This window comes from Rhagoletis pomonella, unplaced genomic scaffold (assembly GCF_013731165.1).
Source record: "Rhagoletis pomonella isolate Grant_MI unplaced genomic scaffold, Rhpom_1.0 Rhpom_scaffold_00008, whole genome shotgun sequence".
Taxonomy (NCBI): domain Eukaryota; kingdom Metazoa; phylum Arthropoda; class Insecta; order Diptera; family Tephritidae; genus Rhagoletis; species Rhagoletis pomonella.
In genome coordinates this window covers 27,791,417-27,805,878 of record NW_023458562.1, presented here as the reverse complement: position 1 = coordinate 27,805,878, position 14,462 = coordinate 27,791,417, and the positions used below count along the sequence as shown (strand labels likewise).

The 14,462-nt window shown below is 34.8% G+C and overlaps 1 protein-coding gene across 1 annotated transcript in view; it reads right to left on the bottom strand.

Annotated features, from left to right (window-relative positions):
• LOC118744571 (calbindin-32) overlaps positions 1-14,462 on the bottom strand; it is a gene marked incomplete in the record, with an annotated part of 160,285 nt that overhangs the window by 101,335 nt on the left and 44,488 nt on the right. Inside the window, 2 exon segments of the mRNA XM_036477694.1 lie at positions 7,554-7,694; positions 9,932-10,018. Coding sequence (XP_036333587.1) covers positions 7,554-7,694; positions 9,932-10,018 — 228 coding nt within the window.

The window sequence follows — 14,462 nt, the reverse complement described above, 5'->3', positions numbered from 1 at the left end:
TTTGATACCCATATTGAACAAATACACCCAAGGTTACCCAGGTCCACATTTTGGTCTATATCTCGAGACCCTAGTCACCCAGCTATATGAAAATTGCTCTATCTTAAAGCACTCATGAACAGCTTTAATTTGATACCCATATTAAACAAATACATCCTAAGGTTACCCGGGTCCACGTTTTGGGGCCACGCCCCCTTTATATATCAAAATATTTTTTACCCTGTGACCATCCCTGGAAGATATCCAGTGCGTGTGTAAAATTTGGTTACGATCGGCTTATTCGTTTAGGAGCCAAGTGTGTCTATAGGTACATACATAATTTGAATTTTATATATATAGATGTACAAAAAAATATGTATTACGCCATTTATGCTCTCACGGCATCCTTTAAATACCGATTACACCTTTTGCCTTATATTTTTTCGCTGAAAAAGCCGGTAATATTTTATTTTTTAGACATTTCCCTCAAATAAAACTCTTTCAGAAACTTCGGATTTTCCGAGAAATTTGATATTTTCTGAAGAGTTTTTTTCATAACCGGTTAGATTTTTTATGACTATGGTAATATTTACTTACGCATTTTTTCGGGACTTTTCTTCGTTACCAATTTGACTTTTTTCTGAATTTTGAGAAATTCTACGCGTTATAAATATTTTTTAAAACTTTTTTTCCTTTGTGCAAATCTACGAATTTTATATTTCGGTTTATTTTATTGTTACCGGTGAGTACGTACTCGAGACTTTGTGGAATTGCACGAGTTTTACTTTTCGAATTTTTTTTGTTACCGATCAGAATTTTTTCAGAACTTTGATCAAATCTACGGGTTTTATTTTTCGAATTTTTTTTCATTACTGGTCAGAATTTTTTCGGCACCTTGCCTAATTTTACGCATTTTAGTTTTCGTGATTTTTATCGTTACCGACCAGAATTTTTTTGGGGCTGTGAAAACTTAAGGGTTTAATTTTTCGGGACTTTTTCGTTACTGATCAAAATTTTTTTGGACCTTGCCTAGGTTTTCGTGTTTATTTTTCGGAATTTTTCTCCTTGTGCCAGAATTTTTTGCGGAACTTTGCGGAATTTCACGAATTTTTTTTTTTAGATTTTTATTCGTTACCGATCACACTTTTTTCGGTACTTTGCGGAATCCCACAAGTTTTATTTTTCGAATTTTTTCATTACTGGTCATAATTTTTTGGGGCCTTAACTAATTTGACGCATTTAAGTTTTCGGGAATTTTCTTCTTAGCGACCAGATTTTTTTCGGGACTTTGCGGTACTTTTATTTTTCGGATTTATTTTTCGTTGCCGATCAGAATTTTTTTCAGAACTTTGATCAAATCTACGAGTTTTATTTTTATGGACTTTTTTTTATTACTGATCAGATTTTTTTGGGACTTTGCCCAATTTTACGCGTTTTATTTTTCGGGATTTTTCTCGTTACCGAACAGAATTTTCGCGAGCTGTTTGATTTATTTTTTGGGCTTTTTCTGTTTACTGACAGGATTTTCTCACGATTTTGCGAAATTCTTCGTGCTGTACTCTTCGAATTTTGTTCGTGACTTTCGGAGACTTTTCGAGAATGTCTCTGTACAGTTTAATATTTTTTCGGAATTCATTTTTTTCAGCATCTTTCCGGAGTCTTAATTTTTTTTTCTGGGCATTTTTTGACTTTTCTGGTACTTTTCGGGATTGGAGTATTATGAGGATTTTAGAAAGTATCAGCTCCAAAATTATATACTTTTATAAATCTTAATTTGCTTCTTCTGAATGGCGAAAAATGAGAAATAAGAATTTATAGCTATTCTCTGCCAAAAAATATGGGCCATTTTTCTCTTAAAAATCAGCAGCAAACACAATCCATTTATCTTGCTCAAAAAAATACAAATCGAGAGTTTACTAATTTTTGTTTACTTTTTTTTTAATTAAAGCAATTCTCGGGCAGCCTCTTTTCCACTAACAAAGATTTAAGTTTTATGCAGTTATTCTGAAGATAAACGTAAATAAAATTTCGTATCGTATTTCCACTCCTAAAATACAAAAAATCATTCTTAAAAAAAATCTGAATAAAAAGAGCTCATTAGGTGATAAACTATTCTAAATGAAATTCTTGCCATTGCATTTATACATACTTAATAACGTGGCAATGATTACACACAAACACTTTTGGGCATACATATGCACACTAAGAGTATGTCCACATGTGCGTTTTGCCCAAATAGTGACACGAATTAATTACAAGCAACGCAATGGTGGCAACAAAGCTTTGGGGCTATGTGGCCAGTGGTCATCACACGAAACTATAGGACAGACGTGACAGGCAGTAAAGATCAGAGCAGAGTGTGACAAACAACGGCGTCTATATTGAGAAACTAAATACACTAAGGGAACAAAGTATTGACACAGATATTATTTCACAATCATATATTGTAATATTACAACATACTACAACAAAAAATATAAAAATATAACTTCTAAACGTGTGCTGTTTTATAGCCCATTAATTTTTAGAAAAAGAATGCAAGTTTGAAGATTTTTCAAATTATTTGTTGAAAGTTTTCGCATTTTTCCTTTCTAAGTATTTTCGAAATTTTTTGTTATAGAATAAAACGCGTGTAAAAAATTGCACTTTTACAAAAATTCCATGGGCTACAAAACTGCATACTCAAAAAAAAAAAATATTAAGAAGCTGAAAATTTGCATGAATATTTATTATATTTTCCTAAGTTTTGCACAAAATTTAGAAATTTTTGAAAATTTGTATTATGATTTATTGAGTTTTCCTGAATTTTTTCACAAAGTGTAGAAATAATATTTTTATGTTTTTTGTTGTAGTATAAACCACATTTTTATAAAAAATTACCGGAAAAATTAAAAATTGTTGCATATATTGTGAAACATGCTCTGTGCAAATACTTTTTGAAGTGCGTGTATACTCTGATGCCATTTGAGCAACTGAGCCTAAAGTAGTTGTTGGCCGACCACGAGATGTCAAAGTGTCAGTGGATGAAAACCACGAATGTCAACGCAATTTCCACTTATGCGCCAACCATAATTAATCGAGTCAAGACGCAGAGCAGAGCAACAAGGCGGCTGTATATTCTAGTAGTACAGAATAGCAACGAATACAGCTGTGAGAGAGAGAGAGGGACAGAGGGGAAGAAGGAAGCATTAGTCTATAAAATGAATTTTGGATGGGTAGTAGTACTGCGGCTGCAGTGAATTCTTGCCAATTACAGCTGCTGCAGCAGCTCTGAGGCTTTCTGAAAAATTATGCGGGTGTTAAACCAACAAATCTTCGCATCTATGCCTTGCACGTGTGCTCTTGTCACGCTTTCAGTAACTGAATGCATAAATAAACTTACTCGCCAGTGCTATTGGGATTTCAGCTGGCGCTATTGCTTACTCGAAATCCTGTTGTACTGTAATTACGCTGCTGCATATTAATACGCGGCTGTCACCAATGATATACTAGGGTAAGGAAAATGCATAAGCGTGTCTATATATATGCTAGTATGAGTTTAAGGAAGTGTACGTGTATTAGTGATGTTGTTTGCTTTACGGTATTTACTTAAAATTCATGTGCATACACAACCGCAAATTGCTTTGCTGGCTGCTCGGCTGGAACTGACGAATACACAGATATAAACGTGCAATGTACTTATACTAAATATACAGATATAACCTTGTGATCAGCTGATTAAGTTAATTTTTAGAAAAATTTTAGTAGGTTAAAGTGCAAGTTTCAAGACGCTAGAAAATCGCGTTGATTTTTTATATTTTTTTCGGCTGTTGTGCATTTTCTTCGATTTAAAGTACGCTCGACTTTTAAATTGCCTAGCACAGTTACATTTACATTTTATCGTAATAAAATTTAATGGACTATAAAACTGCATACGTAGAAATTCGCAATAAAAAGTTTGAAATTTTAGGGTGTAAGTGGTATATTTTGTTGAATTTTTATAATTTTTGTTTAAAGTTTGAAATGTTGATGGTTATATAATGCGCCAGACTTTTATCAAAAAATAATAAATCAAAGATAAATAGCCGAAACTGGTTAAAGTGTCACCTTACTTAATCAGCTGACCACAAGTTTATATGTTTTAGGAACATACATACATATGTAGATATTTGCTTAGGGATTTCAGACCGCATGCAAATAATACGTTCTTGAATGCTGAACATGGCTCCGCTACTAATAAAAAGGTTATTTATCCAAATTTTATGAACAATAATTGAATTTTTTATTTACTGAAAAAATATAAGATTTCTGGATGAGTCCCTACTGATAATGTGTGAATAATACCTAAACCTCTCCACAGGCAAGACAGTTATATAAATAAAAATAAAGTGCTTCAAATTTTCTTTAGATCACATACCACATCGAGCCCTTACCGCCGGAAAAATTGAAAAAAATTGGAAAGCGACATTTTTTCAAATGTTCCTATAGCATCTAGATGCATTTCTGCATCACAACTAAATGCAACTAAACTAAATCTAGATTTGGTCAGTATGACCTACCTTTTTTGGGAAATAAGACGAAGGCTTACTTCATTGGGTTTATTTTCCAGTCACCATTCGAGAGTTAGGCCCAGGGTTGCCTACAGTCTCAAGCATACAGTATGCTCATGCCAGCCCACAACATAGATGACATAGATATAGGTGCTTTAGGGTCGTCCTTAAATGTAAGAAGCAAATTTTTAGTCGAAGATATCCCATATAAATTTTGGTCCCGATTGAAGTGGGTTCAGGCATGTCACACAGGGGTCAAAATTGACATTACCCTATGAAAACGTCTTAACCGGCTGCAATCGGGACTAAAAATTATGTGTGATATCTTTGACTTTATCAATACTACAATTTTGGGTATTAAATGAAAAAAAATATTTTGAATTTTTTGAGTCTCCATAAAGGCTTCTAGCCTTTGACCCCATCGCGACATGCCTTAACCGACTCCAATAGGGACTAAAATTTATATGTGATATCTGTGATCGTGGTATGTATTATCGATTGAGCGGGTGAGACTGAAAAATCGTTAATTTGATTTCAAGGACCACCCTTTGCATACATCAAATTCAAAGGTTGTTAATTTTTTTAGAAGTTTTCCGACAACCAGGATCCATAGAAAGGAGGCATTTCATTTATTTTTCAAATAAGGCAGTCATTCATTTGCGTATTATCTCATATCCCTGGGATTATTTAAAATATCGAGCTAAGAAAATAGATTACAATTTATACCAACGTAGTCCACCCAGCAGTTTTTGTATTTATTCCAAGTATGCAAAACAAATGTGTATAGTTATCGAAAAACGCAAATGGAGTTTACTGGTGCACCTACACGCACGGCTCACATTTACATACAAACAATTTTGTGTAAGTATTTATGCTGCTGCTGCTGTGTACATTCGTATAATTTATAGCTTTTATGTATTTTATGTATTTCATTCATTTCTACTATTTGTGGTGGTTATTAAGTTCAGTTCGAAATAATTGAGTTGGCATGCCAAAAATGCAGCTATCGATTGTATGGCTATGGCACGTGCTATGGAAGCATATATATGTACATACCAATTCGAAAGTGCGTATCCATGCTTATATCTATCGGTATGTAAGCACTGTAAAATAACTGAGGATAATACTGAAACTTACATGTGCGCATGCAGTACCACAATATTTAATTAAAATTTCATTTCACTGAATACGTCTGCTGACTTTCAACGATTTTAAAGCCGCAAAATGCAGGCTTCCGGTGCAAAATATATTAACTGGAAAATAAGCGAAAAGTAGGTTACAGCGTGGTAAGAAAGTATGATAATGGTTTCAAAGGTATTAAAGTCAAGTAATTGGATTCTTTTTTAATATCTTTTAAATCTTTTAAACGATATTTAAGCGGTTACGCAAAGAAGTGCTGCACAAAAGTATTATTCGTCCATTCTTTGTAAAAATAAGATTTAGTGGATAAGGGAAAGCGTGAAAGCTGCGAAAAGTCCGTTAATACATATGTTTTCATTTTTTTTACAAAGCTGCAACCTCTTTGATCGGTTTATTTCGTCAACGATCTTCGTAGCATTCCAATGTGGGGCTTTTTAAACTTTGTACTAAATATTTTTGGCCATCTTCCCAAAGCAACCGCATTTTTGAGCGATTTTTCTAACTCATTTTTCTCGACACCTTAAGCTCTGTAAAGTTGGAGCCGAATTTCGCTGGAAGCTCTCTATCATCCTCAAACTAGAGTGTACCGCTGGCTACTTGCTGATCGCTCTTTTACAGATAGACATTGTGCCAGTTCAGTGAACCCTGTGCGAAAACCGGTACCAAAGGTTTAACGGAGACGGTGGGAGATCTTGCAACTCTCTAATTTTCTGTAGTGTATTGACGGGACACAGTTCACACCGGATGCCCATTCTCTTAATCTGTCCACTTTTTGTGAGACTTCGGTCTAAAAACCTTGGATAGCACTTTGCAACACGTCCAGAGAGTCTCTGCGAGACCGAAATCTGCAGTCTACGATACTTTGATCTAGGCACTCAGTCCTTTCGCTATAGCTTAGCAGTTACTGCTCGTAGAGATGTTATAAAAAGCCGATGCTTATGGTCTAAGTGTGCCCCTGCTTGGAGCAACTGCCTTAACCTCACCATACTTATGATGGTATTGATAATGCAAATATCCAACGACACACGCGCTGAGCTTGGTACTCCCCTTAAATAAATGAATACTTCCTCAGACTGTGTCAAATAAAACGACTACGTTTTTCTTTCGGTCCAGTAAGAAAATTTGCCTGTCGGTAACAATAAATTGTTTCAAAATTGCAGCCCTCTATCTTACACAAAAAAAATAAAATTGTAGCCCATTGAATGTTAGTAACAAAGTGCAAGTTTAAGTAGCTAAGATTTACCGTTGATTTTTGGCATTTTTTTTTTATTTTTTTATTTTTAAAGTAGCGAAACATATTTCTGGGAGCGCTAACTGGAAAATTGTGGTAGATGGCTGAAATTTTGCTTTAATTTATTTTTTGTGGCCGATAACGAAGCTATCCTATGGGAACGAAAGAAAAAAAAAATTTTCGTTTTTTTGACATAGTCTTACACTTCCTTTTTAAGGCAAACGACTAACCCACTTCTAAGCTCGATAAATAAGCCCTAAACAAATTCATTATATCACTTTTCTGACACTTTTTGCTCGTTTACTCTCTGGGTTGGACTCCCACATTTACATATGTAGCTTTAAATTAAAAAAAAAAAATACTGCACAGAAAAATACATAAATTTTCAGCCGAAAGCGGTGGAGTGTATACCGCATTTTTCAAAGCTTTTGCATTCGAAGCAGTGATCTCACATTCCATTTTCTACACTTGTATGACAAATGCAATTTTTAGAATGAATGAGAAGGGCGTGCACCTCCTCCAAACTGTGCGGTATAGATAGCTTTTTTTTTGCAACCTTGCATATTTATCATGCCTATATATTTACATAAACACATACGCATTTGCGTATCCCACTTTGCGCGCTCGTTATCATTTAATCAACACAACATTGTAGCACATCATTCAAAACTCACCATCGTATCGGTATATTCAATTAATTTATCCTCGGAAACATCATTAATTTTCTTGGCCTCCTTCAGTAAATCGCGCAAAAAGTTTTTCAGCTCATCAGCTTCAATGTAACCAGAATTATCAGTGTCGTATTCACGCCAAATCTGCAAACACACAAACCAAAAGACATAAGTAAACGAATACATAAATGGAATGAAATGATAAGCCAAAAGCAAACAAATTACACAAAAACAAATACTATAAAACAACAGCGCTGGCAAAAATTAATAGCTTAACGTAAGCTTAGAGGCAATGATTTAAATCCGGTGTGCAAATGAAAAATGATGGAAAATGAGTGGGATTAAAATATTTAGGTTGGATCTTCGGATTTACGGCAGCAAAGTGTTAATGAAAGGGAGGACTTGCACATTTTTTTTTTAATAATCGCTGCGACAAGGAAAGTTTTAGGCAAGCAATTTTTTTGCAATATACAAACTTCGGAACGATATAAAGTTTAGTAATTTTTTATTTTCCTTAACTTTCTTCTTCGCAATTTTTCAAATTTTGATTCAATCTTGAAAGGAAATTTGTTTTGTTGCTACATTTTTCTCATGCAAAATGCTGCTTACCACGTCCTACCTAGCTCCTCTTTTTTCGTCATTTATTTATTTGCTCAATTTCTTTCCACACAATTTGATATGCATTAATTTTGCAAACGTTGCATGAAATATGTACTATAATTCACAGTCTGTCTGCCTGTCGACCTTTCTGCTTAGCGATATGCCTGCGTCCTTGTCAATACACGAAGGTTCAGTTACGCTGTCGCATTCTCTAATTGAATTCATTTATTTATATCAATGTCATGTCGAAATGTATTTTGTATGCCCATCCCATGTTGGCGCGACTTTTAAATGAATATTTATTGTGGTTAGGTTTGAAAAAATTTTAGTTATTTATTAAGCGTGTGATTAGCATGGAAGATGATCAATCGACTGAAGCAATGTTCTTAGAAATTGTTAAAATAGTGAAAAAACTCTTCTGAGTTACGCGTGTTTGAAAAAGAATCAAATAAGACCTTTTGGGTAAGATGGGGTGTCGGGAAGGAAGAATGCATTTATTTATGAACAGGATTATTACTGAGACAAAGTTTGAGTTCATCCGTATGAGCGCCAGTGGAACCAAGAGTCGGTGCAGCAGCATACGACATTACTTCGCCACACTTTTCGATAAATTAAAAAAAAAAAGATTTATAAAAATAAGCGGGAAAGGAATGGAGGTCACGCTGCAATGGCTAGACCGAATAGGTGAGGTTTTGATTTAGCCCTTCAGTTTGCTATTTATTTACAAAAAAGAGAAAGAGTTTTGAATAAAAAAATTTACCGAAGCAGCGAGACTATATTGTCTACTCTGAGTATTATTTATATGACAGCAAAAGGCTGGAGCGAGGTTTTACTGCAAACAAACCTATTGAATACATGCAAACTGTGGGTGCTTTGAGCGACCTCTAAATATTTTTTGATTTCAAAATAAAAAAACACTAGGGGTATATATTTTTTTTTCGGTATAGAACAATCCTAGAGGGTGAGAGCATACAAATTCCGACTTTACTTTTATTTTCTACAGTTATGTAGCCCATTCAATTCTAGTCTAATGAAGTGCAAGTTTCAAGCTGCTACAAAATTTCGTTGATTTTTGGCAACTTTTTTTGTTGACAGTTTGAAATTTGGGTGAAAATTTACGAAATTTTTATAATTTTTGTACAAAGTTTGAAATGTGAATTTTTATTATGTTTGTTGTATAACCAGCTAGATTTAAAACAAAGAAATTTAATAAACATTAAATAAACAAAAGACAAATAGCCAAAACTAGCCAAATATCCCACTCCTATTATTTTGTGGACAACTGTACGTATATTTGTATAAAAATGTGGTCTTTCATTAAATTCCTCCCTGTTTAATTTTGAAAGACCGTCATTTCGCACTAAAAACAACTTTTTTCTTTACAATTAACCCTTTTTGAACTAATGGCCAAAGCAAACTTGCTCAGTCTTGGGTTAAAGTTAGCAACTTTTGAGCGCAAATTGATTGTGAGCGTGCAATCGAAGCTATGTTCGTACAAGGAAATATGTATGTATGTACATATGAGTAACCGTTTGACGTGTGTTTGTTTGGTCATAAATCCAAAAAAAAACTAAAGAAAAGTTAGGAGATGTGAGAGGCTTGAAAGTGTGGTAAAATATGATAGGAAAAACATGGAAAATATGTGTAAACGGAAGTGCAAAATATATATGTTTTGGTCTAGCTTTAATCGCCTTGTCTTTATACTTTCTTTTTTTTCATAAGTAAATACGGTATGTAACGATTTTTTTAAGGATTGTCGAATTGCTTCCTCAATGACTTACCTTCATGAATTCGACACTCGATTCCAGCGGGTTATCGAAACGGAAAAGCAAAAGGAAATTCTCTTCCATTGGTAAAAGTTGGGCAAGCTGTAAGGAGAAAATGAAAAAAAGAAAAAATTAATTAGTTGCATCACAGAAAAAATCAGCCGCAACGTTTAGAGTTGGATTGAAAACAGTGTTGCCAGAACTTTTTGGGCCGACCGGCTAGATTGGCAAAAAAAAGCGGCTAAAAACGGCTAAAATGTTTTAGTGAAATTTCACATAGACTCTGGCAAAAAACGGCTAAAATGTTTTAGTGAAAATTCACATGCTTTATTTAAATAAATCGCAAGAAACGAAAGACTAGTTAACACCATTAATTTATATCGAGTGTATATTCCTCATCATCAAATGAATCACTATTGTATATATCAACTGAATTCATTGGCCCGTAGTCATAGTCAAAATAAAGTCGACTTTAAAGTTAGTTGCAGCTTTTTTGACAGATATCCCATTGAAAATTATGTCAAAAAGCTGCAACTAATTTTAAAATCGACTTTATTAGTTTTAAGAGATCGTCATCTACAGTAAAATTATGGCAACATTTTTCTTCACGTTTTAAACCGTATCTTATATATAAAATAGCGTTTAACGTTTTAACGCACATTGGATTTCTTTGCTTAGTTTTTATTATATTCATTGAACTAAATATTCGCTCTACTTCTGCATTACTTATAGGCAAAACAGGAAAACTAAAAACTAGGTTGGAAAGGTCAGCAAAAGGGTTTTCTCCTAGGGCATTTCGAAATTACTACTTACTTATTACTAAATAAACTTCGGCCAAAAATTTTACAGTTGAGTCTAAATTACTCCAGGTATGTAACGTTAACCGTTGCCATTGCATCTCTATGGATGTTATTTCTAGAGGTGTCAAACTATCGATAGTCACACCATCGATAGTTTTGATAGTTTTCAGAAAGACTCAATATTCACGATAGTCTCGAAAAAAACAAAACTATCGATAGCACTATCGATAGCGCTAAATCAGTTAGGTTGCTTTGTTTTTACAGAATCATAGTGAAATAAATATTATCTTATAAAAGTTATAATCATTCAAAATTAAGTAACTGCTTAGCCAAAATACTTATCTTTTTAGAAAGTTCAAAAACAAACACAAGTTATACAAACAAAACGGGATTTACGATTAACATATGTATGTATAATTTCAAAAAAATTGGGAGAGATGATCGATAGTCCTACTAAACTATCGATATTTTTGATAGTATAAGAAAAAACTATCAATGAGTATTGATAGTCTAAAAAAATTGAAACTATCGATACTATCGATAGTGCCATCGATAGTTTGACAATTAGTTATTTCGTCGGCATTATATTTGTGTTTTTGTTGCTGTAGTTGAACAAATACTTTTGGTTTAATTACTCTTAATGCATTTCCAACCGAAAAAAGTCAATTTTTTTTAGTGTGGCAATATTTGTAGGAAGGCGTTGGCGTAATTACTTTATTAAAGTGATAACAAAATAGCGACCATTTTCTCGAATTATTTTCTCGGCTTCGTGGTCAAAAGCGTTTGTGCTTACTTTTGTTTTTAAATACTCTTCAAAACTGTGATAAAACTGAGGAAATGGAGCAAGGTATGGTTCCAACGGGGAGCATATAGGATCAAATGTGTCCGCGCTAATAACCACTAGGGAGCATAGATGCGAAAGTAAAACATTGAGTTCATTAAAAATCTTCATTGGGTCTGCATTATTGCTTTCGAACAACTTGTTTACTTTTTGCACCTGAAAATTAGGCAAATAGTAAAATCGGCTAAAAAACGGCTAACTTTTTTTTTACAAACCGGCTAACAAATCGGCTGCCGGCTAGATCGAATTTTCTCCGGCTAGTTGCTATCAAAACCGGCTAAATCTAGCCGGAAAACGGCTAAAATGGCAACGCTGATTGAAAAGCAGCCAAGAGTAAAAATCTAAACTAATGAAAAAAGGTAAAGTACAAAGTGGAATCTCTCATATTGGCTTTGGCAGATTAACACAGATTTAACGATTTACTTTTGTTGCTTATTTTTCCTATGTATTCTTGTGTTTGAATTTCTCTTTTGATTTTTCGTTTTGATTTCGACTGCCACACTTCACTAACTTTGGCTTAATGAAATAAAAATTTGGCTAAAAAAATCCGACAAACTCTTTTCGAGCGCAACCGACGCGCAAATTCGCAATCAAATTGAATTCAAAATCAAAATTGGATTTTTCAAGCGCACAAATTGCAGAACGTAAAATGTCATCGTTGTGCTGCAAAATCGCCGGTTTTCTCCTCATTTATTGGTATCTAGAAATTTTTTTGTGAAGCAGCACACTTGCATAAATTGTAGAGTCGAGCTGCCCAATTGAAAGCTGAAGCAGGTGTTGATATTGAGACCTAAATGCGCAGTCGAGTGTGAACTGGCTTAACTAAATAAACGGCTAGAGCTTGATCAAAATGTTGGTACTTGTGTCTGATTGAAAAAAAAAATACATACATATTTAATAAAATGTTGATATTTTTTATCTTTTCAAAAACAAAATCGATATCAATTAAACAAACAAACAAGCCTACCAAACAAAAAACTCAGCACTACCAAACTATCCACCTCAGGCGCTTCTAACTCACATTTGCATCTGTTACATTCGCTTTTTGAAGTTCAAATGCTTGTTCTTGCTAATCTGCTAAAACGCACAAGCACCTAAACTATATATAAAGCTTATGGTGTGAAGGTTTTTGCTGTCATCGCTTAAATGCAGCCGGTTAAATTTTAACACGCACATTTTAGCTGCCAGCATACTTTGGGGCGTTAGACAGCTGTTATCTGAGTGTAATTGCTCTGAGGTGAAACTGAGGCGAAATTTACGGTGAAAATTCGAGCAAGTGCGCACACGGTGTGTGACTGTGTTCGCAATGTTCTTGCTTGCTTAGACGCATGCGAATAACTCATATCTGTGAAAATGTGAGATGAAACCAAAATTTTAATTATAATATTTGAAGGCATTCACTACGTCGCATTGGCTTTTCAGAATTACGTAATTGCAGATAAGAACAGAGAGAGCTTGAATTATGAAAGTTAAAAGTAAAAGCGGAGTGTTGTAAATAATTTTACACATAAATAAGTGCAGTTACTGCTTGTTGGATAAAATTATTTGCTATACTCAAGTGTAGAATGAGCGTTGCTGTGGATACCGAAGAGGCCCATAGTAAAGTCCACCACTGTATATCTGGTCAATAGGGCATGGAAGGACTCCACCATAATCTTCACTACCCAGGCAACTACGGCAGTATGGTTCAGATGTGAGTTTTAGGCTTAGCTGGCATGATACCCATCTGAACAAAAATAAACCACTGGTGATTCTCAACCTTGGAACTTCACACAATTCACTGTAGTCTGCTACCCGCATAACTCTTGTTAGAAATTAATGCGAAAAATTAGGAGCGGCGGGGGTAAGCGACTCCCTGACCAATTGTAAACGCACAATCAGTGAGCTCAGTACACTGATTGCGTTTTGGGTACCAGAGCAGATGCTTTCCTCCGTTATTGAAGTCACTTTTCTATTGCTTCTAAAATGGCAGACACTTCCAACAACCCATCCATCAGATTTCGACCAATCTGTAGAGAGTTCACCACTTCATCATTAAATGCTTCAGCAATGTGTAGAAATCTGAACCCGAAGTAATTTGCGTAAACTGCATACTTTCCCCCCTTGCGAGTTCGAGAGGTGTACTTTCTCTAATTTTTAAGCAAAAAACAGCTTTTTGACATTCCTCATCATTTAAGTTTTTTTTTCGGGCTCGACTACTTCTTCGGCGGCGGTACTTAATGAGCGGGAAATGTAGTTCCACTGCTCGCGTATGTCGGTTTGTTGAAGAGTGCTCTCCGTGAGCAGGTGTGAGAGTCGACTGCCAAATAAATTGGCCGTCTGTTGTGATTGCAGCTTTACGACATTAAGCTCTCCTTGCATAATTGGGCGCACATTTTTTGCTGCACAGAAGCGGGTGCGTACCTTGGCTGCAACATGATAGTGGTCCAAGTCGATGTTTGGCACTCGGAGTGTACGTATGTACGTCTAAAACACTGGAAGCGTGCCTTCCGTCTATCACAACATGATGATCGATTTGGTTTCTCGTCAAAAGGGCGAAGCACTTCCAGGGTTCAGTGGCATTATTTAATTTCAGTTGACACTGATTCCATTATTTTCAATATCACACTACAATGCATTGCCAATTACAATTCACCACAAACTACGCTAATCTTCAATTTTTGAATTTTTAATGCAACGAAGCATGCATATAAAGTGCCATCATCAATTTAGCGACTAAAATCATTAGCCACATTTGCCAGCACACGCAGCTTCGAAAACGGAATTCAATTTCATATGACAGCGGAAGAAAATTAAAATTCTGCCAACATACAAAAGCAGTCAAATGCAAAATTGCCAAGCAGCGATGCTTTCGTGTGCATACATATGTATGAACGTATATACATATATAAGCAGTTAGAATTCT